Raw genomic sequence first — 22,605 nt, forward strand, 5'->3', positions numbered from 1 at the left:
GCCCTCGGTTGTTAACTGTGGAGTTTGCAAGTTCTCCCATTACCGTGTGGGTTTCCTTCAGGTGTTTTGGTTTCCTCCCCATTGCGAAAATGTGCGGATTTGCAGATTATTTGCCCCTTTCCAACTCGTGTGGTCCTCTGGGATGATATCCCTTCTCTTGTTTGAGGGGTGTCCAATAATGGGATTAATGCAATGTAGGGCAGACACGAGGAACAGAGGACGGTAAGCGGACTAGCTGTGGGAGGCATTGCAGTGCACCACCACGGTGGAGTGGGCCCTGCAGCAGCCCGGGGCTTGGCAAGAAGCCGAGCATGAGGACCGGTCGCGACCTGCAGTGGCACGTAGCAATGGCGAAGGACACAAACGGCCACGTTAGACCAGGCTTGACCCTACAATGTCTCAGGACAACGGGCCTTCATGGCCAAGTTAAGAACTAGGACTTGACATTTGTGTCAATCTTGGTGACTCTTGGATACTGTTCCCATGCACTATTTCTATACGCTTCGGAATAATGTAGAGAAACAGCATGGTGCTCGGCTTCTTGCCAAGCCCTGGCTGCTGCAGGGCCTACAGCGGCCCACTCCACCGTCATGGTGCACTGCAATGCCTTCCACAGACGGTCCGCTTACCGGTCCTCTGTTCCTCGTGTCCGCCCCTGCATTGCATTAATCCCAATAATATGGACACCCCTCAAACAGGAGAAGATAACACCCCAGAGGACCACGAGTTGCAAAGGGGGTTTATTTCAGAAAGACAGGGTGGAAACAGGCCCTTCGGCCCACTGAGTCCACGCCGATCGGCAATCACCTGTACCCAAGTTCTATTCTCCACGCCGTGAAGATTTTACAGAAGATAATTAACCTACAAACCTGCACGCCTTTGGGAGGTGGGAGGAAACTGGAGCACCGGGAAAAAACCCACACGGTCACAGGGAGAACGTACAAACTCCACACTGAGAACACCTGTAGTCAGGATCAAACCCGGGTCTCTGGCACTGTAAGGCAGCATCTCTACCGCTGAACCACTGCGCCACCCACTTGTACTGTATCTACGATGTGCATAAGATATGCACAAAATGCTGGAATAACGCAGCAGGTCAGGCAGCATCTCTGGTGAAAAGGAATATGATACGATAGAACTTTATTTATCCCAGGAGGGAAATTGATATGCCAACAGTTATAAAAACACAAAATACATGAAACATGAGATTAAAGCGACAAATGGAAAGGATTTGGGATGTGCAAAGATTGGGGAGGGTGGGGGGAGTCAGTCTCAATCTACCCCATGACAGAAGGGGGAGGAGTTTTACAGTTTGATAGCCACAGGGAAGAAGGATCTCCTGAGGCGTTCTATACTGCATCTTGGTGGAACCAGTCTCTTGCTGAAGGTGAAAAGAAGGAACTGCAGATGCTGGTTTAAACTGAAGATAGACACAAAAAGCTAGAGTAACTCAGTGGGACGGGCAGCATCTCTGGAGAGAAGGAATGGGTGACGTTTTGGGTCAAGACCCTTCTTCAGACTGGTTAGGGATAAGGGAAACGAGAGATATAGACAGTGATGTGGAGAGATAAAGAACAATGAATGAAAGATTTGCAAAAAAGTAACGATGATAAAGGAAACAGGCCGTTGTAAGCTGTTTGCAGGGTGAAAATGAGAAGCTAGTGTGACTTGGGTGGGGGAGGGATAGAGAGAGAGGGAATGCCGGGGCTACTTGAAGTGAGAGAAATCAATATTCGTACCACTGGGCTGTAAGCTGCCAAAGCGAAATATGAGATGCTGTTCCACCAATATGCGTTTAGCCTCACTCTGACAATGGAGGAGACCAAGGATAGAAAGGTCTGTGTAGGAATGGGAAGGAGAATTAAAGTGTCCAGCAACCAGGAGATTAGGTTGGTTCACTCGGGCTGAGCGAAGGTGTTCCGTGAAACGATTGCCCAGTCTGCGTATGGTCTCGCCGATGTATAAGAGTCCATATCTTGAACAACAGATACAGTAGATAAGGTTGGAGGAGGTGCAAGTGAACCTCTGCCTAACCTGAAAGGACTGTCGGGGTCCCTGGACAGTTGAGGGAGGAGGTATAGGGACAGGTGTTGCATCTTCCGCAGTTTCAGGGGAAGGTACTTGGGGAGGGGGTGGTTTGGATGAGAAGGGATGAGTTAACCAGGGAGTTGCGGAGGGAATGGTCTTTGCGGAAGGCGGAGAGGGGTGGAGATAGGAAAATGTGGCTAATGGTGGGATCGTGTTGGAAGTGGCGGAAATTTCGGAGAATTATGTGTTGTATGCAACGGCTGATGGGGTGGAAAGTAAGAATTAGGGGTACTCTTTCGCGACATGGGGCGGGGGAGTAAGGGGGCAGCTGCGGTGTACCGAGGAGACACGAGTGAGGGCCTCATTTATGATGGGAGAGGGGAAACACCGTTCCCTAAAGAACAAGGACATCTCGGATGTTCTGGTATGGAACACCTCATCTTGGGCACAGATGCGGCTTAGACGGAGGAATTGGGAGTAGGGGATAGTCTTTGCAGGAAGCAGGGTGGGAAGAAGTGTTGTCGAGATAGTTGTGAAAGTCAGAGGTACTCCTCAGGTTGACCAGTGTGTCATGGAGGGGGTGAGCTGTATTATCCACAGTTTGAGGATCATCCTCCCTTCCAAGACCACCTTCCATGAATCCAACTCCACCCCCAAGGACAGAGCCAGCCTACCTGATGAGTTTGTTGATCCTATTGGCGTATGCGGCCTTCGGTGCAGACAGCAATAGGATAGGTGACGCCATTAGAATAGGTGACGTTTCAGGTCGAATCCCTTTTTCAGGCGTGTTTACGTTAGTAATACCTGTAGTTTAGTTTATAGAAACAACGCAGAAACAGGCCCTTCGGCCCACCGAGTCAGCGCCAACCAGCGATTCCTGCACGTTCACACTATCACTGGGGACAATGTCACCGCAGCCAATTCATCTACAAACCTGTGTGTCTTTGAAATGTGGCAGGAAACTGGAGTTCCTGGAGAAAACAGGCGCAGTGACAGAGCGACAGTACAAACCCCGCACAGACCAGACAGACAGACAGCCCCTGTAGTCAGGATCGAACCCTGGTCTCTACCGCTGGGAGGCAGCAACTCTACCGCTGCGCCACCGGTACCGAAGATGTGTGATGGTGTTCGTAATACCTGTACTCAACTGCATGCAAAAAGGAACCTCACTCTACCTCGTTACATGCGACAATAAAGTACCGCCGATTGAAGCTGAAGTACCAGAGCTTCTCTCGCCGACCAAGACTGAACATCTGCAGTGAGTGTGGGGGAAGGAACTGCAGATGCTGGTTTGAAGCCGAAGACAGGCCGGCTGGAGTAACTGTCTCAGCGGGTCAGGGCAGCACCTGACTGTGGAGAGGAGGAATGGGTTGACGTTTCGGCTCGAGACTCTTTCTGCAGTGCGGGGCTTCAATAGGGAGCAACCGCCTCGTCTGCAGGGCCGACGCGCGCGCTCCCGCTCGTCCCCGGACGCCTGTGCGCGCGCGCGCGCTCCCGCTCGTTCCCGGACGCCTATCCGCGCTCGTACCCCCGCTCCCGCTCGTCCCCGGACGCCTGTCCGCGTGCGCGCTCCCGCTCGTCCCCGGACCTCTGTCCGCGCTCCCGCCCCCGCTCGTCCCCGGACGCCTGTCCGCGCGCCCGCCCCCGCTCGTACCCCTCCCCGCGCGCTCCCGCTTCCGCACCCGCTCGTCCCCGGACCTCTGTCCGCGCGCCCGCCCGCCGCCGTTCCCGCGTTTAGTGACGTCACGCCCGGCGGAGGTCAGCAGCGACCGGTAGCGACACAAGATGGCGACCACCGGGACCAAGAGTGAGTGAGTGGGGGTGGGTGAAGGCAGAGGGTGCCGGCGGGCTTTTGTTTTTGTTCTCGGGTTTCTCCTTCCTCCCTCTCTCTCTCTCTCTGTTCGCGGAGGTTTGTGTGTGTGTTTTGTTTTGTTGTACTGTCTCCGCTCCTGCTGGCGTTGGCGAAGATGGTGGGAATGCGATCTCTCACCGCTGCCTGGAGAGCCGCGTCCGCAGCTCAGCCCTTCACTCACTCACTCACTCACTCACTCACTCACTCACTCACTCACTCACACATTCACTCACTCACTCACTCACTCACTCACTCAAACACACACCGCTCGGGGGGTTTCCTTTCCGTTGAAGGGAAATTAAAACCCTTTCCCCGACCGAGCGGTCTGCCGCCTCCATCAACGGCGCAGAGGGGTGTGGAGGGCGGAAGCACCTCAAATCAGGAACGAATCAGTGCTTCATCGGGGTATTTTACCGTCGGGCGGCAACCAAGGTCATCTCGGCAGTACACCGAGTACGCTTCACTATCCGTTTGGGTGAGGCTGCGCCTCTTTTGCAGTTTTCTTGGGTTCACGTTCTTGTCTGCAAGTACGTAGCGCACACAGGCCAGAGCTCTGCTTCCTCCACCGCCCTATTCCAGCATCCCCCTCCCCCCGAGGATCTCTTTTATTATTTTAAAACATCTACTTAAATATTTCAAATGTAATTTGGACGTCCGCTAGCAGTTTCCCCTCTTAGTCGCAACGATTTAAAAAAAATATATACCTACACTTATTCTAGTTACAGCACAAGTGTCGCATTCTGCGATATTAATCATAGTTGTTGGAGCCTTTTTGATCACTAATTCGTCTCAATTTTTCCCTCTTTAACATTTAAGGCATTTGGGGGCCCTACATCTTACTTTTTGCAATGCATCTATTGTATTCAAGACTAAGGAGAATGTTTATTTGGTTAATTTGGAACTCGGGGAAGAGAAGATGCAGAAATAATAGCACAGTTCAGTGTAGTTTGTTATTGGAGCTGATAACAGAGCAGAATAGAGCGCTGAAGAAATTTAAACAGTAAAAACTTTGCATCTCCAAATATGTTCAAAAATTTAGGACAATTTATGCATGATGACGATGAAGTTGCAAATTTAACATTTCTGTAAGAAAGCTAGTTAAAATAACGCCATAAAAAAATAACCAGTTTTTCTGCCTTTTATTGGTGGGGTAAAGTTCTAGGGCAATGACCACAAAATTAATCACAGTATATGGGTGGAAATATTGTTTCTGCTGATAAATAATGAGCAGTAATAATGCTCATTGTTTGGGATGATTGTGAATAAAATGAAAGAATAATTTAGCTAGGGAATATAAAATGGCTATGAATATAACTACATTATTGTTGCCCTGCATAAGGTAGTGTGTATAAGATATGTCTACAGATGATTATAAAGAATGTGTTATCCAACACATAGTCTAAATAAAGACAGTGCTGGATTAACTTTGTGGGTCAGGCAGCAACTCTGGAGAACATGGACGGATGATTTTCATTTTGGCACTCATCAGTCTGAAGAAGGGTCCCAACCCGAAACGTTGCAGTCTGAAGAAGGGTCCCAACCTGAAACGGAGATGCTACCTGATCTGCTGAGTTATGCTAGCACTTTGTGTCTTTTTTTGTAAACCGGCATCTGCAGCTCCATGTTTCTCCAAAGATTCTTAATCCACTACGTAAGTCATAATAGTTAAAATTGAAAGGGGTGTGAAATAACGAAACATCAAGTGAGAGTCTTGGTTTAGGCACAGATTATATTTGAAGGTGGAAGAAACAAAAGAAAATGGGCAGGGAAGCTAAAACCAGGGCTGAAAATACTGGACGTTCAGAATACTGAAATAGAACTACTGCTTAACTTGTAGAAACAATTGCTTAGGTTGTAAGTGGAATATTTTATCGAGTTTCAAGTTTTAGAGTATACTTTAGAAAGGCCCTCAAGGTTGTGAGGCCAACTTATAATTTGATAACATTGTCAGTCATTCAGCACAGAAATTTATTTTCTGCTTAACTTCTCCATGCTGATCAAATTTCCTAATCGAACTAATCTCACTTGCCTATGCCTGGCCCATATTCCTTTCCTATCCACATACCTGTAATTCTATCTGCCTCTACTACTTCCCCATGTCAGCAACGCCTTCTGGAAAAAGTTGCCCCTCTTAAATCTTTCCTCTCACACCTTAAACATGTGCCCTCTACTTTTTGTCTCGCTTAGCCTGAGAAATAATTCTGGCTATTCACCTTATGTCTGCCATCATGATTTTAGATGCCTCTAGTCACCTGTGGCCTCCTTCAATCCAGGTTAAAAAAAAGACCCAACCAAGCAGCTTATCCTTGTAGCTCACTACCACTAGACCTAGTAACATCATAAATCTTTTTTGCACAGTCTCAGTTTCACGACACCCTTCCTATTACAGGGTGCCAAAAACTGTAAACAGTACTCCACATGTGGCCTTGTCCACATATACCTTGTGCAACTGTTATTATGAAGACCCAACTCCTATACTCAATGCCATATCCAGTGAAGGCATGTGTGCCAAATGCCACCAGGTCCTACCTATGTGTGTTGCCATTTTCATGGAACTATATATCTGCACCCTGGATCTCTCTGATCTATAATACTACATAGTTTCCTACCATTGTCTGTGCATTAGGGTTAGAATTATTTATTTGAATTAAACTCCATCTGCCTTTCTTTGGTTCTGTGGATAAAGATCCTGTTGTAACTGTAGATAACCTTCACTGTTCATTATGCCACCAGTTTTCGTGTCACCCCTAAACTTACTTTATTCGCATCCATATTGTTAAAAAAAAGGATCAATAGTGGACCAGATATGGATCCCTGTGGCCACCTCTTGAATACAGACCTCCAGTCAGAAAAACAATCTTCTACCATCACCCTTTGTTTCCTAGCTTAAAACCAATTTTGTATATAATTGCCTAGCTCGCCTGGATCCTATGTGATTCTACCGTCCAGACCAGACTCAGATCCTACTTTCCTGATCTTGTCAAAAGGAAAGATTAATAAATTTATATGTGCTTGACTACAGAGAATGGTGTTCTTAATGACCGCGAGATGCAGCTTCCACAGCCACTTCCTCCGCTGTCTAATTCCACAACATCTGCGTTTTGGTAATTTTCCTCCCTCAGTAGCTTCCTTTCAAAACCAGATTAACAAGTTTTTGGTTTATATTAGTCTTTTCACACTGGAGATTTAGTTTTATACTCTTCTATTTTACCTTCTGGAATTGTTTTTTTTTTTTAATGGTGTATTCCTGTGATGGAAAGAATAGTTATGTGCGTACTGGTAATTTGTAAGGACAAAGTACTGAAAATAAACAATAGGTCTGCTGCTCTGAACGAGGTAAATTGATTGTTTCCACTATGGAGTATTGTGCCATTTTGGCTAATGTGGATGTTAATGCTGCTGTATGTTCTTGCATGGTCAATTTTTATTGCATCATGCTGAAGTTGTGAAGTGGGCTAACCAATTTACGAATAGTGGCATTTTTATTTTTTACTATTTCATTAAATAATTCATTATTTGTTTTGCCGATAAATGCTGAGTCTGTTAAAACTCCAGATCTTTCAGCTTCAGCCTCTGCTATTTCTGCTCTCGCCCATGCATTCTATGTGGAACATTTTGTAATTTTATTATCATATCGTATCATATATATACAGCGCGGAAACAGGCCTTTTCGGCCCACCAAGTCCGCGCCGCCCAGCGATCCCCGCACATTAACACTATCCTACACCCACTAGGGACAATTTTTACATCTACCCAGTCAATTAACCTACATACCTGTACGTCTTTGGAGTGTGGGAGGAAACCGAAGATCTCGGAGAAAACCCACGCAGGTCACGGGGAGAACGTACAAACTCCTTACAGTGCAGCACCCGTAGTCAGGATCGAACCTGAGTCTCCGGCGCTGCATTCGCTGTAAAGCAGCAACTCTACCGCTGCACTACCGTGCCGCAGTAATGTTTTATACCTATATGTTTTTGTTAAAATGCTATTGATTTGTATAATTTACCTACTTTTCCCTTGCTGCTTGCTGGCTATCTAAGGATTCATTTGTGAGCATCTTAACTTTTGATTTCACTAGCTTGTTTAAGATTTTTAATTTTTTTTTAATGTAAATTATGCTGGTCAGTACTGTTATTTATACAATTCTACGATTGTTGAAGTGCAAATGGTGAGTAATCTAGAACAAGATCTGGATTATTTATCTTTTTATAAACCTTGTCTCAGTGTTAGACTAGCTTCAATTTCTGATACAATATTACATACAAGACATTGTAAATGTGCTCATTGTTTTGTTTGTGATTGCACATCTACAGTGTGGATTTTCGAAGGGAAACAATAGTGGGAGAAATCCAAGAAGCAAAAGATTTCTGATATTTTTTTGGTAGGATTTTGTCTTGTAAAACAAAGGTAGATTAATTGAATTATCTTGCAGATCAGTTGACAGAATAGACTGTTGAGGCTGGTTGTCTTTGGTTCCTATATTACTAGGAATTGAGAATGACCAACTTGATAAATTGTTAAATAACCCAACATAAAATACTCCATATTCATTCAGCCTTTGATTGCAGTAGAAGTGGATGGACTGTGTTGGAGCAGGGGTCCTCACCAGGTTACAATCGCCTGACTTGTGTACAACTTGTACATATGAGCAAGCATTTGGAAGACTGGTGGGATTTGCTGGCTGCTGCGGGGCATTTCTGACGCGAACTATCCAGGTTACCTACAGTTCACAGAAACAGAACCCTGCTGTTACCTTGGGTGAGCCTGTGCTGTACAGTATTTTAGTCCTTGCATTTTAAATTATGGTTGCTATTCAACGCATCAGATTTGGCTCAGTAGTAGTGCACCATTGCTGAGTAGGACCATGGGTTCATGAAGACAGGAGTGCATAATACAGGTTGATGCTTTGTTAGAGTATTGAGGACTACTATTGGAGGCATTATTTATGCATGCCTCCTTGCTCGCTCTTCTCAACAACATGTTTGTCCTGCAACACTTAGCAAAGGGACATTTGCTTTTTTTGCTTTTAGTGGGACATGGAAATAAAAGTGGCAATAATACTGGGGCACTGTCTGAAGAAGGGTCTCTGCCTGAAACGTCACCCATTCCTTCTCTCCAGAGATGCTGCCTGTCCCGCTGAGTTACTTCAGCATTTTGTGTCTATCATCGGTTTAAAACAGCATCTGCAGTCATTTCCTACACAATAAAAATTGACCGCTATATTTTGCAACATAACAACTTAATTCAGAGTGCTTTAGGTGACCCGAGGCTATGAAAAGGTCCTGGATAAATGCACTTCCTTCCTGCAGAGCCAGTTGGTGTTTTACGATACGATACGATAAAACTTTATTCATCCCCGGAGGGAAATTGGTCTGCCGACAGTCACAACACACAAGGTACTCAAAAACTTGAAATTAAAAGTGAAAACAAAAAGAAAAAGACAAGTGACTGTTGGCTGGCTGCCTTGTGCACAGCGCCTTCACTGGAACAAACAAACAAACACAGACTTATCCCCTGGGCAGAGGATTCTAAACTAGAGTGCACCCCCCTCGCCCCCAAGCCAGGTCCCCATTGTTCTTCACGGTGGCCCCCCCACGCCGGGTCCCCATTGTCTTTCCCTCCCCCCTCACGTTCATCGACCGCGAGGCTTCTGAGGCTCCTTCGGCCCAGACAGCCCTCGCTGTCCTGCTTCACCGCAGTCCCCTGGGAGGCCTATAGGGCGAGTTGGGCCTGTTTCGGTGGTCATTTTGCTGGAACATTAGAAACTGTCTCCAAGAAATGTAAATTAGCGGGATGGAGTAATGAATTAGGCTTTGGAATTATGATCAAATGTTCCAATCTTCAAATGTCCTGTGGCTGACCCTTGCATAAGTATGTCTGGCCAAAGTGTTAACCTATCCGATAATTGACTTTTTTGACAAGAGTAACCCATTTGTATGGCAACTAATTTCAAAATATTTTTGAGATGATCTTAAAGGTAATTTGGAATTCCCAGCAACGTTTCAGTGGCAAACGTTGAGAAGTTTAGAATTGGTGGTGAAGCGCTCTACTCTCAAACCATTATATTTGATGGTGTTGGTAGAAACCCAGATACCAACAATATATTGGCATAAGAGCTTAAGAATTCTGTTGGTGGTTACATGAATTTTAGCTAAATATTGTTTATTGTTGAGCACTGTATGGCAGAATAAAGATCCGTGTTATCTTTTTGAGCTGTTTACTACCAGCAGTAGAAAAACGTGCATTTGAATGGTATGACATGTTTACACCTGAATTCACGTAGCTGCAACAAGATGCTATGGATGCGAGGTATTTTCTGAAGGATGAGAATCCTCTTTTGTGCAGTTTCATCCAATTTGCGTTATAGTTGTCATCAGCAGCTGTCTGGGTCTGATCTTTGACACCTGCTGTAATCTTGGCAAAGTTAGCATTTTTTAAATAATTTTAAAACAAATAGAAGTGCATTCATAACTGGATTTAGATGCACGTATTTTAATAATGAGATGCAAAACTAGCTTGTGGTTTTCTTTTCTTCTGACAGTTTTCTTCATCAACGGACAGATCCCAAGACTTTAAATTAATTTCTAATTGCTTGGGAGGTACCTGAATTAATTTGGTTGTTTTTTTATTGAATGGTAGCAATTAAAAATTAATAACCCTTTTCCCAGGAAAGAATTGTCAAAGACTAGAGGGTATAGGTTTACGGTGAGAGAAGCAAAGTTTAAAGGAGATGTGCAGGGCAAGTTTTCTTACACAGAGAGTGGTGCATGCCTGGAATGCGCTATCAAGGGAGGCAGATTTTACAGTGGCATTTGAAAAGTTTTTAGATAGGTGCATGAATTACAGGAATGGCTGGATATGGATCTCAAGCAGTCAGAGGAGATTAGTTTAACTAGGCTTTTTGTTTGGCAGGAACATTGTCGCCCGAGGGGCCTGTACCTGTGCTCGACTGCTTTTCGTGAATTGGTGACTAGCTGCATGAATTGTGACCATTTGGATTTACATGTGCTTGCCAGCATGCATAAAGGACTTCTATGATTTTTTGGATATTCTCATGTTTTTGGTACTTCGTCACAAGCCTTTTATTAAATGCGCAAACCGTTAAGTGCACAGTGAATGAATAATAATGAATTTTATAAGTCAATAAATTGATTTTGAAAATGGTTGCTAAAGCTATATACCTAAAGTTTTGCTCACAGCTCTGTCCTGATAGTTGAATGTAAATTAATGGTGCTTAAAAATAAAGGTTTGGACTCGATCAATGGTTAATATCTTAACAGGTGTGTAGTGGCTGTGTTCTCAGCCTCTTGCTATATTCCATTAACACTAGCAACTGTGTGGCCAAATTCTGCTCTAAACTGCATTTATAAGTTTTCAGTTGACACCACCATAGTGTGCTGGATCTCAAACAGTAAGACAGAATGCAGGAAGGGGGTAGATGGTTTAGCAATAAGGTGTCAAGGTATTAACTACCTCCATCGATATCAGTAAAATAAAGAAGCTGGTCATAGACCTCAGAAAGGTGGAGTTCACGTTCCCAGTCTATCAATGGTGTTGAAGTGGAGATAGTTGGGAAAGTGAAATTCCTGGATTTAAAGATCTTCTGTGCCTGTTGATAAGACAGGTTGTAGATCCTTAGCCTTTCTCTTCTAAAGTCAATCATCAGTTCCTTGCTTTTACTGGCATTGAAAGCAAGGTGGTTGCTCTGGCACCATTCAATCAGATGATTGATCTCCCTCTTATACTCTGATATCCCTAATTTGTCCAACAATGGTAGTGTTGTCAATGAAGTTAAAGATGAAATTTGAACTTTGTCCAGCTACACAGTCAAGGATATAGAGTAAGTAGAATGGGGCTGAGCACGTAGCCTTAAGGTGATACGCAGCCCAGGCTGATAGTTATCGAGGAGGAGGTGTTGTTTCCAATTCTCACCGATTGGGTTCTGTTGATGAGAAAGTCGAAGATCCAGTTGCAAAGAGGTGCACAGAGACCTAGTTCCCTGAGCTTGATAATAAATTTGGAGTAGATGATGGTGTTGAACGCTGGGCTGTAGTCAATGAACTACAGCGTGATATTTGTTTTTTTATTCAAGTGGTCCAGTGGAGAGCCAGCGAGATCGCATACCCTGTCGATCTATCGTGGTGATAGACAAACTTTAGTGAGTTTAGATTCTTGCTGAGGTAGGAGTTGATATGCGATTGAGAGCATTGGATTGAGGGCAGGGCAGTAGATATTATCTGTATGGTCTTTACCAAAGCCTTTAACAAGGGGCCACATGGTATGCTGGTCTGGAAGGTTAGATCTGATGGAAAATAGATGAGATCTTGGCTTCAAACTGACTATAGACAGAGGAATCAAGAGGTAGTTGTGGACGGTTGTTTTTTTAGATTGGGGGCTTGTGACCAGTGGAATCTGGGCAGGACTTGCACAGTAAATGGTAATGCAATGGAGAGATTGTAGAACAGAGTCAGCGAATACAGGCGCATGGTTCCTTATGTATGGGCCTATGTTTCAAGTAAGAGGGGAGAGATTTAAGAGGCACTTTTTCACTTGGAGGATCGTTTGCATTTGGAATGAGCTGCTAGAGAAGTGGATACAATTGTGACTTTTAAGACATTTGGACGATGCGTTTAGATGGCTATGTGGTAAATGGGACTTGGGCAATATGCCAACTTGGTCAGTGTGCACAGGGTGCCCCCAAGGGCCTGTTTCCATTCTGTATACAGTGCATTCAGAAAGTATTCAGACCCCTTCACTTTTTCCATATTTTGCTACATTCCAGCCTTATTTTAAAATTGATTAAATTCATTTTTTAAATCTTCAATGTACCCACAATACCCCATAATAAATAAACGAAAACAGGTGTTTAGAAATTTTTGCAAAGTAATTAAAAATAAATGACTGAAATATCACATTTACACAAGTATTCAGACCCTTTGCTATGACACTCTAAATTGAGCTTAGGTTCATCCTGTTTCCATTGATTACCCTTGAGATGTTTCTACAACTTGGTTGGAGTTTACCAGTGGTAAATTAAATTGATTGGACATGATTTGGAAAGGCACACACCTGTCTATATAAGGTCCCACAGTTGACAGTGCATGTCAGAGCAAAAATCAAGCCATGAACACAAAGGAATTGTCCGTAGATCTCCAAGACAGGATTGTGTCGAGACACAGATCTGGGGAAGGGTATAAAACAATTTCTGCAGCATTGCAGGTCCCGAAGAGCAAATGGCCTCCGTCATTCTTAAATGGAAGAACTTTGGAACCACCAGGACTCTTCATGGAGTTGGCCGCCCAGCCAAACTGAGCAATCGGGGGAGAAGGGCCTTAGTCAGGGAGGTGACCAAGAACCCGATGGTCACTCTGACAGAGCTCCAGAGTTTCTCTGTGAAGATGGGAGAACCTTCTAGAAGTACAACTATATTTGCTGTACTCCACCAATCAGGCCTTTATGGTCGAGTGGCCAGACGGAAGCCACTCCTCAGTTAAAGGCACATGACAGCCCACTTGGAGTTTGCCAAAATGACTCTCAGACTATGCGAAACAAGATTCTCTGGTCTGATGAAACCAAGATTGAACTCTTTGGCCTGAATGCCAAGCGGTACCGCTCATCACCTGGCCAATACCATACCTACGGTGAAGCATGCTGTGGGGATGTTTCTCAGCGGCAGGAGCTGGGAGACTAGTCAGGATCGAGGGAAAGATGAACGGAGCAAAGTACAGAGAGATCCTTGATGAAAACCTGCTCCAGAGCGTTCCGGACCTCAGACTGGGGCAGAGGTTCACCTTCCAACAGCACAACAACCCTAAACACTCAGCCAAGACAATGCAGGAGTGGCTTCGTGGCAAGTCTGTGAATGTCCTCGCGTGGCCCAGCCAGAGCCCCGACTTAAACCCGATCGAACATCCCTGGAGGGACCTAAAAATAGCTGTGCATTGACGCTCCCCATCCAACCTGACAGAGCTTGAGAGGATCTGCAGAGAAGAATGGGAGAAGTTACCCAAATACAGGTGTGCCAAGCTTGTAGCGTCATACCCAAGAAGACTTGAGGCTGCAATCGCTGCCAAAGGTGCCTCAACAAAGTACTGAGTAAAGGGTCTGAATACTTATGTAAATGTGATATTTCAGTTATTTCTTTTCAATTACTTTGCAAAAATTTCTAAACACCTGTTTTCGCTTTTTTATTATGGGGTATTGTGTCAGATTGATGATAATTTTTAAAAAATTTAGTCCATTTTAAAATAAGGCTGTAATGTAGCAAAATGTGGAAAAAGTGAAGGGGTCTGAATATTTTCTGAATGCACTGTAGCTCAATGACTCTAGTCAACATTGCTGTTAATCAACAGGAGCTGCAAAGTGTTTTCTGGGCCGATGATAGCCCACCTCTGGATTTCAAAAGCACCAGGGAATGATTGAGAGACCCAGTGAAACAACATAGTGCCTCGTTAATTCAAAAGAAATGGCTCAATGGACATCTGCAGACGAGGTCCATATTGAATCTTTGGTCTGGAGAGCAGATGATGAGTAGAATACATACAGGGTATTTAATAACTCAGCACAGTTAAAGGCCATTGAGGGCCCAAGCACCCAAAAGCCTGTCCCACTAAGCCAAAAATGGTGGGGGTAGCGGGAGACTTAAAGACGGAAACGATGTTTTTTGGAACAATTGCTCAATCGCTACTCAATCCTTGGCATGATTGCCTTTGGCCCTTTGCATAGTAAACTATCACGTCGGGTCTTGTCATCACATGAGTAATAAGTTAACAGTGAAATGTTAAGTACATTACAAGGCTTCAGGAGAAAATATTATTTTCGCTGAAGTATGGCACTGAAGGGCTATAGAGCAAAACAAAGTGCTGGAGGAACTCAGCAGATCAGACAGCATTTCTGGAGGGAATGGACAGATGATGTTTCACGCCATGATTCTTGTTCAGATATTCTTGTCTAAAGAAGAGTCCTGTTCCGAAATGTCATCTGTCCATTCCTTCCACAGATGCTCCCTGAACAACTGAGTTCCTCCAACACATTGTGTTTCCCTCAAGTTTCCAGTATCTTCAGTCTCTTGTCTCCAAGGAAGGAATTTAGTTACAAACTAGTTGTTGTGGACCTGTTCGGTCCAAACCTCCTGCATTGGTGTAGCACCCTCCCCTTTTCCACTCACCCACTCCATCCCCCCTTATCCCCTCTCCTCCCCTCCCCTCTCCCACTCACCCAAATGGCGATTTCAAAATGGCAACCCTCTCCCAACTGCGCACACGCGGATCCGGCTGCCATCTTACTGTTGTGACACAAGATGAACACGCAAGTACAGATGCTCCTCAACTTACGATGGGGTTACGTTCCGAGAAACCCATCAGAAACTGAAAATATCGTAAGTCGATATGCATTTAATACACCTGATCACAAGGCCGGAAGTGAGCTGCGGGTCGCTGCCATTTGCACCATCGCAAAGTCGAAATAGCGTAAGTCGAAGCATCGTTAATCGGGGAGCATCTGTATTAGATCAACAGGCCCCAACTGCGCAGGCACGGACCCGTTGGGATCCCATTGTGACGTCGAACACGGAGATATTTACTGCGCAGGCGCAGCTGATGGGCAGGGCAAGTGGAAAAGGGATTTATTAAAGTTTAAAAAGTGATTTTTAAAATTTAAAAAGTGAATAACTTTTAAAATATAATACAATACATGGGTTTTTTTTAAATCTCTCAAGGGGTTTTGACTCCTCCAGAGGTCAGATTTTGTGTCCACTGAAATTCACCTCTGTGCTGCTTCATTATTGACTCCAATGCCTAATCTTGACCAGTAGATTCATAACAGAATCAATCTGAGGTCAAAGTAGTGAAGGGCAAATCTGTATCAACACTCGGACTCTTCTCAATCTTACTGCATTGCTGCACCTGGTTCTCCAAAAAGGTTTCCTGCTGTAGAAGCAACTCCTGAAACAGACATTCCATTTGCGATTTTCTCCAAGGCAGGAGAATACAGGGAGGACGGGAAATAATTCTTCCCATCCTCCCTAAAACAAACGTCCTTGGAAAAGGTTTGATAATACCATCAGCTTGTAGAATCCGTGGTCCATGGCTGCTCCAAACTGAGGAGCATTCTGAATGGATTTGAGAATGCTTTGATGTGTTGGGATTCCTCAGAACCCCATTGTAAATGGGAAGAATGCATCCACTTCCCAAACTATCCATCTGTCTGCTCTGTCAAGCATTGCTGCTCCATTTGTAAATGCCAAACACTGGACCTCGATCTTGTTACTAGAATACTTCAATATGGATTGATGGTTGAATGTCAGATATGGAACTACTGCCTGTGCCCACTTGCTAACCTTTGACTGTACTCAATAGTACTGTGGATGTAGTAACATGAGCTTATCTAGTTGCATGTTGAGGATCAAATGTAGGAGGAAAACTGAGCTTTAATTCCACTTTGCTAATGAATTGACTAGAGGAATTGTTTTGGGAAAGATATCTTAACTAAGTACACTGAATCACTTGTTCAACATTACTCGGAACTTAGCTATGTGAACAAAAGACCCAATATTTTTTATATAGTACTTAAGCTTTATCTTAATTTAAACATTTTTCACACCGAGTACTTGTGTTCCTGAATGGTTTCACTAATCAGAAATACATGAGTTGCAATTACATTGATACTATAACACAATATGAAGGACTAACGTTCATTATTCTTCAATGTGTTTAGCATAGCACTTGTTCAGGTTTTTAAAAATAGAAATTCCAAGAAAACTCAGCTATTTAAAGCTTCCATCATTTTGTGTTTGTTAATTTTTGACCTTTGTTTTGCACTCTACTGTGGGGTTATACTAGTGCATTCATAACTCTGTTTCTTTGAAGATGGAATTGTTACCTTTTTAATATTGAGTTTGTGGAGGATTTGAACTAAACTGTAGTACAGATTAATAGAGTTAGTCTGGCGTATTTAAATTTAGCACTGTATTCATACTGTACATGGTGTCCCACACAGAATGTCACAAATGCCAACTTTATAGATTAGGTTTATCTCATTCCTGAAAGACTGAAAGAAATAACTTGGGTATGATGAGGTATTTTAAAATTATTTGACAAGCTGAATATCCAAATTGCCTGCAACAAAAAAAAAAGAATGGCTAGTTAACTTTTTTGGCGTTGGTTGGCAAAATGAGCAAAAGAGTTCTATTTTTGAATCCAAAATAACCCAAACTTAAGTGGAACCATCAGTACCATATCTTTTGGGTAAGGTTTCAATGCTCTTGTGTGCTTGTAGTATCTATGCCTGGAAAATGTTAAGCAAATTAGCCTTTCCAACCCTCGGGTAAGGACTTCAAAATATTCACTATCCTCTGAAGATATTTCTCATCATCACCTTGAAGGACCAACTCTCATTATGAGACTATGACTCCTGATTTTACATATGCCAGTCAAGGTGACTAACTCCACATCTACCCTGCAAACCCGTTTAACGTATGTATGTTTCAATGAGTATGTACCCCTCTTTCTAAAGTCAAAAACAGTCTCCGTCAGCTTAATCTCTCATATGGAATCAACATGGGGAGCTTTTGATGCACTATTGCATCAATATTTTAGAAGGAACATCAGATCTGTACAAAGTATTCCAGATGCAGACCCACTGTAATTGGAGTAAAATATCTCTCGTATTCCAATTCCCTTGCAGTGGAAATCAACATACGACATGCCTTCCTAACTATTTGCTGTATCTGCATGTGAATCTTCAGTGATTCATTTATAAGGACACCCTGGTTGTTCCACTGACCACTAATATCTTTCAATCTCTTAACATTTAAAACACAATCTTTGTCTTTTTAAACCAAAGTGGATGTTCTCGCACTGTTCCATCTTGTATTCTGTCTGTATACTGCTCTATTCATATTGGTTCATGATCTTCTGAAGTCTCTGCACCCTTCTCGTAGCCAAACTTGCCTTGGTTTGTATTGTAAGACAGGTGGCTTAACCTATCGAATAAAAGGATTGAGTTAGTGGTAAGGGATTAAATGAGTTTGGTGGAATTGATTAATTGATTAGCCCAAATGTGTAGGAAGGAACTGCAGATGCTGGTTTACACGGAGATGGACACAAAATGCTGGGGTAACTCGGCTGGACAGGCAGCATCTCAGGAGAGAGGAATGGATGACATTTCAGGTCGAGACCCTTCTTCAGTGTTTCGGATGCTGTCTGTGTGGAGTTTGCATGTTCCTGTGACCGTCTGGGTTTCCTTTGGGTGTTCTGGTTTCCTCCCACATCCCAAAAATATACGGGTTGGAAGGTTAATTGGCTTCTGTAAATTGCCCACTTGTGTAGGGAGTAGATGAGAAAGTGCAATAACATAGAACTAGTGTGAATGGGTGATCAATGGTCGGATAGACTTGGTGGCCCAAAGCCTGTTTCCATACTGTATCTCTAAACTGAACAGAAGATTTTAGTTTGTGGACTCTCAAAGTTGCCCCCAATGATCTAATCTCCTGCATTAAATTTCCCTTTCTGATATAAATTGGCTCCAGACAACAATGATCTTAAGCAGACTGAATCGCCAATCATAAGGGAGGTGTACAAACAGGTGTTTTATTTTTAAATTAAATGTTTTTGAAATTTCTTGGAGTAGGTTGGAAGAGAATTTGATTCAATTTTTCTTTTGAAGTTGTTTACAGAAATTTTGAAATGTATATTTATTTACTGATTCAGTGCTGTTATTGATTTGAAGATCAGATGCAACCTATCACAGCAGTCTGTTAGAGTCGTCATGCAACATGGAAGTAAGTAATTTGGCCCATCATGTCCACACAGACCAGGAGCCTCCTAATAATTCTACCTCCTAGCAATTGGTCATCATCCTTTTTGCTGAGAAGATTGACTACTTGTCTAGACACTTATTTTGTCAGTGACTGCTTCCACCACTCCCTGCGTGAAAAGGTACCCTGTAGATCCCTTCTAAATCTCTTGCCTCTTACTTTATTCACCACTATTTTCCGATCTATATCCCTCATAATTTTATATATTCCATTCATGTTCCCTCATAACCCTTTCATAACCTCTATCAATGTTTGGTCAAATGAGCAGAGGGAACCAAAGGTCCTGTGAAAGCATAGTTTCACCAGAAAAAATGCAATAAGTGGACGATGGTTGAATCTAATTGTGTGTGTAAAATCAATGCATCACGAGGAATGCTGTCACAAGTTTCATCATTAGAGGAAATGCCTAGCCCTCTCCACTCTAGTGTTTTCATCGAATGCAGCAAAAAATATGTAAATGTCAAGGAATGATATGCATTGATTTTTTTTAGGGTCCATATTTAAGGAATAATTATGGCTTGGTAATAATTTTTGTTTTACACTGGCATTTTGTGCAACATCCTTACCTTAATTTACTTTAGCTTCAAATATAGTTTGCAAATGCAAGTTGTCAGTTCTGCTTATTATAGTTTAGCATTACCACATGGAAACAGGCATTTTGGCCTACTCTGCTCTCACTGGCCAATGATGATCCATTCACACTAGTTCTAGGTTATTTCACTTTCTCATTCACTCCCTACACATTAGGGGCAATTTTGCAGAGGAAATTAAACTACAAACCCACATGTCTTTGGGATTGAATGAAAGGACGCATTTTTAAACGGAGACGAGGAGGAGTTTCTTTAGCCAGAGGATGGTGAATCTGTGAAATTCATTGCTGCAGATGGCTGTGGAGACCAAGTCTGAGTATTTTTAAAGCAGAGATTGATAAGTTCTTGATTAGTAAGGGTGTGAAAGGTTACAGGGAGAAGACAGCAAAATGGGGTTGAGAAGGAAAGATAGATCAGCCATGATTGAATGGCAGAGTAGATTAGATGGGCTGAATGGCCTGATTCTGTTCACCTGGCTTGTGAATTTATGTAGGATGAAACTGGAGCACCAGAATGAAAACCACATGGTCACGGGGCAAATGCTCAAACTCCACACAAACCGTACCCGAGAACAGAATGGGTCTCTCGCACTGTTGGCAGCAGCTCCATCAGGTGTTTTCCCCTTGCATCAGGAAAAGTTGCAGCACACTACTTCCAAATGAGTTCCTGGGGAACCATTAATAACAGCTTCTGGAGTTTAACAGAAAATAGATGCAGGAGGAGGCCATTCGGCCCTTCGAGCCAGCATCGCCATTCATTGTGATCATGGCTGTGTTTTAGTTGCATTTGACTTTACTGCAGAATTTGTTTCTTTCATTATGACTGATATTCACTAATACTGATATTAAACAATTTGAAAAAAATAAGTTGTATGCAAACTAGATATCCACAAATTATTTGTATACACATATTTACAACTATTATTTTATCAGGTTTATCTGCAACAAGATGAGGCTTCTGGCACCAGCTTCCTTTTACATAAGTGACAGCAAGAGCTTAGCATAGTTCCATGTAACTGCGAGAATGCTGGCTATACTAACTGATTACTCACCATTATATTAGGGTGTAACATGGTCATAGGATGCTCTAGATTGTTAACACTGTGCTCCAAAATGCCCTCCAGTTCCTTGAACCTGTTTTACAGTGTTTAAAATGGCAAATTATTCAGCATACCACAATTTTCATCTTGGAATTACAAATAGGTATCCCATATTTCCTTTTGGCCTGCTGAGTCTATACTATCTCGTAAAGCAATCCCATTTCCCCCCACTGATTTTGTCTGTAACTTATTCTTCCCTCAGATTCTATCACTTGCTTATACACAAGAGCAATCTAGAATGGTCAATTAACCTTACAACTTGCACATTTTTTAGATGTGAAAGGAAACTAGAGTACTGAGAAAACTCCTCTGGTTTATCTGGTGCAATGAGGCAGCACACTGTACTTCTGAATCTGCATTGTCACCCTGCTTTGGCCATTAGTCATTTATAGCTGTTTTTCTGTAGCAGAATGTGAGGAAAATATGCTGACTGCAATTAAATTCTTGAACTTATTCACAATAATCAAACATTTGATGTTCTCATTAGTTGGTATGTTGTGAAATCCACTTTTTGGTGGGATTCATCAGAACTCATCTGTTCATTTTGTCTTGGCTATGTTTTGTTTTAATTCAAAGAAGCATCCCCAACACTGAACAAGAAGTGCCACACTATGATCATGACGATTTACATTCTAGAAGTATCTTCAATCTGGAATTGAGTTGGAATGGTTAATTATATTGCTCACACGCAGTTGGTTGCAGGTTGATTCACCTAGAGTTTTTGTGGTCTCCAAAACAGTTCAGAGTTGAATTTTTACCTGAAAGAATGTTGGCTGGACAGTCATGCACTAAAATTGTGCTGGTGCTCCTACCCAGATATTTGATTGTATTTAGTGGATTCATTAAACTTTCTATCCTGTCAAAGGAATTCGTGACATCATTAATGCCATGTTCCTAATGGCTGCAATGGATTTCATGAGAAATGACATGACAAAGAATTTTGCATTTAGGTCTAGGTTTATTACTGTTACATGTACTGAGGTACAGTGAAAAGCTTTGTTTTGCATGCTTTCCAATGAGATCAAATAATCCTATACATAAATATAATCGAGCCAAACTCAAGCATAGTAGGGAGAGCGAAGGAAAGAGACAGAATGCAGAATATAGTTTTCAGCATTATAGCACAACAGTTCCAGAGACCAAGACCAATGTCGGCAATGGCATACAGAGGATTGTTACAGAGGATCGTAACATATCCATGTTCTTCTGTCAGCGCATCCTACACACAAAACAAATTTTAAATGCTTGCACTGTGTCCTGTAACTAGAAGCTTCCAAATTTTGCCAGAGCCACCCATCTTCTCCAAATGGATATTATGCTGAGAGCCTGCCCAAATGGGACCTAAGCTTCTGTACTGGATTACCTTGAGCTGCTGCAAAAAGCATTAAGATGTAAGGAATTGTGTACAGACTTTGAGTGGGTGTAAATGACCAATGGCCCAAATTGTTCATGCCACTTGTTGGGGAAGCACAGTGATACAAATGGAACACAGTATTCCTTTAATTTGCTTGCAAAAGTCTGTCGTTTCTTACAAGTAAGTAACAACCAAAATCAGAAGTTTGTAGTCTGTTTTGGTGTTAAAAGGAGCCAACTCTACCTTGGCTAATAGAGTCCAGGGCATTCTGCCTCCGGTGGTTGTTTTTTTCTAAAAGTTTTATTACTGAGCAGCGACACCAATTCCCTCCCCTTTTCTATCAATATCCTTACTCCAGTAAACTTTCACATCCCACGCCTCCACGACTGGAGAGACTAGGCTTGTATACACTGGAATTTAGAAGGATGAGAGGAGATCTTATAGAAACGTATAAGATTATTAAGGGGTTGGACACGTTAGAGGCAGGAAACATGTTCCCAATGTTGGGGGAGTCCAGAACAAGGGGCCACAGTTTAAGAATAAGGGGTAGGCCATTTAGAACTGAGACGAGGAAAAACTTTTTCAGTCAGAGTTGTGAATATGTGGAATTCTCTGCCTCAGAAGGCAGTGGAGGCAAATTCTCTGAATGCATTCAAGAGAGAGCTAGATAGAGCTCTTAAGAATAGCGGAGTCAGGGGGTATGGGGAGAAGGCAGGAACGGGGTACTGATTGAAAATGATCAGCCATGATCACATTGAATGGCGGTGCTGGCTCGAAGGGCCGAATGGCCTCCTCCTGCACCTATTGTCTATTGTCTAAAATATTCACCCATTTCTCTCTTCCTTTTATTTCCCCAAAGATGAGATT

The 22,605-nt window shown here is 43.0% G+C and overlaps 1 protein-coding gene across 4 annotated transcripts in view; it reads left to right on the forward strand.

Annotated features, from left to right (window-relative positions):
• Positions 1 to 3,679: 3,679 nt before the first annotated feature.
• Positions 3,680 to 22,605, forward strand: part of LOC144604510 (ubiquitin-conjugating enzyme E2 variant 1-like) — a 34,768-nt gene continuing 15,842 nt past the window's right edge. The window contains exon 1 of one of the 4 annotated variants that reach the window (XM_078419005.1): positions 3,680 to 3,835. In XM_078419005.1, the coding sequence (XP_078275131.1) occupies positions 3,814 to 3,835 (22 nt within the window). In that variant the 5' untranslated portion in view covers positions 3,680 to 3,813. Of the gene's footprint in view, positions 3,850 to 18,613; positions 18,660 to 22,605 lie in introns of those variants that run through there. The other 3 variants (XM_078419007.1, XM_078419008.1, XM_078419006.1) reach the window with 3 other exon arrangements.

Source organism: Rhinoraja longicauda, chromosome 22 (genome assembly GCF_053455715.1).
Source record: "Rhinoraja longicauda isolate Sanriku21f chromosome 22, sRhiLon1.1, whole genome shotgun sequence".
Lineage (NCBI taxonomy): Eukaryota > Metazoa > Chordata > Chondrichthyes > Rajiformes > Arhynchobatidae > Rhinoraja > Rhinoraja longicauda.